Source organism: Athene cunicularia, assembly GCF_003259725.1.
Source record: "Athene cunicularia isolate RWA chromosome 27 unlocalized genomic scaffold, athCun1 chr27_part1, whole genome shotgun sequence".
NCBI classification, from domain to species: domain Eukaryota; kingdom Metazoa; phylum Chordata; class Aves; order Strigiformes; family Strigidae; genus Athene; species Athene cunicularia.
The window spans coordinates 311,606-314,738 of NW_020799138.1; the positions used below are offsets into that span (position 1 = coordinate 311,606).

The window sequence follows — 3,133 nt, forward strand, 5'->3', positions numbered from 1 at the left end:
GCCTTGCGCTGAGCCATGCCCCTGGGCTGCCTGCTCCTGCCCAGCGTCCCTGGCTCCCAGGGGCACGTGCCGCTGCCCTTAGGGCTTCTCGAGCCCATCGCAGCGTGGCCCTGGGCAGACACAGCCCCCGCGGGGAGGCTCAGAGGGGACGGACACCCACCATGTCCCCAGGGACACACGGGGCAGCGCTTGGCATCTGCAGCCACGTGCCAGGGTCAGGCCACGCGGCTGGAGCTGAACTGCCCTCACCAAGGCACCTGGTGTCCCCAGCCCAGCCCGGCAGGATCCCACAGCCCGGGGCTGTGCAGGCAGCTGGGGGCGCAGGAGCAAGGGTCCCCACGCCGGGCAGCAGCCAAGGCCAGAACCGATTAACGCGGCTCGGAACAGCCGTTACACATTAACTCCCTTGTTTGTCCCGTGTTCCCCGGCGGGAGCCTCCTGCCAGCGCCGGGGTCCAAGAGCACGGTCGGTGCTCGCTCGCGCAGCCGTGCCGGGTGTGGAACCGGCCCCGCGGGCCCGAGCCAGGACTGGCTGTTACAGGGGACCAGCGCCCGCAGTATCAGCAGTGCCGGGGCTCCGGCCACCAGCCACACGAGTCACAGCAGCATCCACGAGCGAGGCAACAGTTGGGTCAGAAAAAGCACCCGAGTGCCTGTTTATTGGGGAAGGGTGGACATGGGGCAGCTCAGCCCGGGGAGCACCCGTCCCGCAGCCCGGCAGCTCCTGCGGGTTCCCAGTGCAGCCCAGTGCCCTGTCCCTGTCCCAGAGCTTGGCACCGCCACAGCAGCCAGAACTCAGAGTCACTTTGGCCCCAGCAGCCCTGGAGCTGCAGCAGCTCTGGGGCCGGGGTGGAGGCCGCCGGCTCCCCTCAGCCCAACGACCCCAGGCAGTGGCCAGGCCACCGAGGCTGCCACAGCACCCGCTCCTGCCACCCTGGGCAAACGCTGGGCTCCAGGGGGGGCTGCAGCTTTGTGCAGTGCCCGGCCCTGGCCCTCTGTGCACTCACCTACCTTGGGGAGGCAGCGGGAGCCCCGGTCCCAGAGGAGGAGAGCAGCCGCGGGCACCCCGCAGCACTTTGGGTGGCATCCTGGATGGAGTCTCCAAAAACCACTCCTAGGGAACGTTGCTCAGAGGCTTTGGGTCCACCCGCGGCAGCGTCCTCGCCGGCAGGGACGGGCGCAGCGACAGCCCCGGCCCTGTCAGATCCCGCCGGGCGGCCGCGCCAGGCTGAGGTTGCGGAAGCCCCCGTAGCGGAAGGGGGGCAGGTGGGGGGTGCAGGCGGTGGCGTGGGGCAGGCAGGCGAGGGGGTTGGCCCCGCACTCTCCAGCGTCCTCCTCGCTGCTGAAGTAGACGCTGTCAGGCGAATCCACTGAGGGATCCTCGTCGAAGTAGTTGTAGGGCCTCAGGAAAAAGCCGACGCCGTTCCCCACGGTCACCGTGTTGGGGACGTCCTCGGCGTGGGGCACATGCAGGAACCCCACGGAGATCCAGGCCACCAGGTCCTGGGCAGGAGGGGAGCCGGGCGCCATCGGGCTGAGCCGAGCCATTCTGGCCCAGCAGCCGCCCAGTTTGACTGTGGGATGGGAGAAGGCAGGAGCCGGGGGGGACCCGCAGTGCCCAGCACCCCCCTGCCCCGGGACCCCAGCTCACCTCGTTGGTGATGGTCTCGTTGTTGATGAAGTCGGCGAAGGCGACGGTGGGCGTCCAGGGGTCGTTCTGGTTGTAGATGCTGGTGCTGGTGGGCTCCTCCTCCTTCCGCCGGGTGACGGCCAGCTGGTACCTGCCAGCGAGGGGACCAGGGGGCCCGTCTGCGCTGGTGCGGGGCAGGGGGCCGCGGCATCGCCACGCGGGGATGTGCTGGCACACGGGGCTGGGTGCTTCCCTGGCGTGTGCCGGGGGACCCGGCCCGGGCCAGGGAGGGAAGGGGCTGTAGGGCATCACGTGGCGGCAGCCCCGGCACCTTGGGGCTCGCAGGGGATCGCTGCCCACGGCCGCCCCAGCACAGCCGGGAAACACGAACGTGTCCAGGTGCAGACGCTGCTGCTCGCTGCCTGACGCCCTCACTGCAGCCACAGCCACTTTTAACTCCTACAGCCTCCCCCAGAACATGAGCCCTTAAATTTCACCCCGGCTCTGAGCCAGTTCTGTGTTTATCCCAAGTTTCTTCCAAGAGACATTCTGTCCTCACTTGAGGATGTCAAGACCTGGGGATGCCAATGCTTTCCTTGGGAGTTCATCCCAAAGCCTGGCTGCCCTCACAGGGAAAAGCACATGTAATTGCTCTAAATTAATCTTATCTGGGGTCAGATCCTCCCTGCGAACTACTACGAACAGATGTCATTGAGCAACTTTTCAAGGAACTTTCAGAGCCAAAAAATGCACGTTTGCTGTTTAACCCTTTGCTGCACCCTGACACCGGCTGGCTGGGAGGCAGCGGCCCCCCCGTGCCGCGAGGCAGGAGCAGCTGAGGCCGCGGCAGGGGGGTGGGAGCCGCGCACGCCCTGGCACCCACCTGCCCCAGCTGATGGATCTCTCCATGGGGCTGCTGGCGGGCAGGTGCTCCCCGGCGAAGCTGGTGATCTGGATCCGGTAGCTGCGCGGATGCCCCCACTTGTTGGGGAAGGGGCTGGCAAAGCAGAGGTAGCGGGGCATGGGGGCATTGAGCGGGAACGCTGCCTCGTCCTCCCTCTCCAGCCTTTCCCTACGGAGGTATGGCCGCTCGATAGTGTTCTGCATGCTCCAGGGCTCTTTTGCGAGCTCGTACCCCATGTCCTGGGTCTCCAGAGAGTTCACCTGCCCTGTGCAGCAGAAGGGAAAACCCTCTTGAGCTCCGTGCCCCTGGCAGAGCCGCAGCCCACAGCAAAGCGCAGCCATGCGCGAAGACCCCAAACCTACCGTTGACATCCAGGTCCACCTTGTAGTGGATGTGGTGGAGGTGCATCGTCCCCAGCGTGTGGGGCCCAACCCTGTTGCCGTAGTTGGTGCCTCGGCCATGGAAGAAGGAGGAGCTGATGTAGCCGGTGGCATGCACGCGGACCTCCACGGCCCCGCTGCCATGGAACATGAAGTCCCAGATGTAGTCGTAGTTGATGAGAGTGGAGATGGCACGGATGACCAGCGTGTTCTTCCGCAG

The 3,133-nt window shown here is 66.5% G+C and overlaps 3 protein-coding genes across 5 annotated transcripts in view; 1 reads left to right on the plus strand and 2 right to left on the minus strand.

Annotated features, from left to right (window-relative positions):
• RUNDC1 (RUN domain containing 1) overlaps nucleotides 1–1,086 on the minus strand; it is a 15,792-nt gene extending 14,706 nt beyond the window's left edge. The window contains exon 1 of the mRNA XM_026864581.1: nucleotides 1,011–1,086. Within this exon, the coding sequence (XP_026720382.1) occupies nucleotides 1,011–1,086 (76 nt within the window). The remainder of the gene's footprint in view (nucleotides 1–1,010) is intronic.
• LOC113489218 (alanyl-tRNA editing protein Aarsd1-like) overlaps nucleotides 1–3,133 on the plus strand; it is an 18,222-nt gene that overhangs the window by 10,900 nt on the left and 4,189 nt on the right. The gene's annotated exons all lie outside the window — the stretch shown is intronic.
• LOC113489214 (primary amine oxidase, liver isozyme-like) overlaps nucleotides 627–3,133 on the minus strand; it is a 12,415-nt gene continuing 9,908 nt past the window's right edge. Inside the window, exons 2-5 of one of the 3 annotated variants that reach the window (XM_026864768.1) lie at nucleotides 2,896–3,130; nucleotides 2,513–2,798; nucleotides 1,651–1,780; nucleotides 627–1,502 (exon numbers count right to left, since the gene is read on the minus strand). In XM_026864768.1, coding sequence (XP_026720569.1) covers nucleotides 1,200–1,502; nucleotides 1,651–1,780; nucleotides 2,513–2,798; nucleotides 2,896–3,130 — 954 coding nt within the window. In that variant the 3' untranslated portion in view covers nucleotides 627–1,199. Of the gene's footprint in view, nucleotides 1,503–1,650; nucleotides 1,781–2,512; nucleotides 2,799–2,895 lie in introns of all 3 variants that reach the window. The other 2 variants (XM_026864769.1, XM_026864771.1) reach the window with 2 other exon arrangements.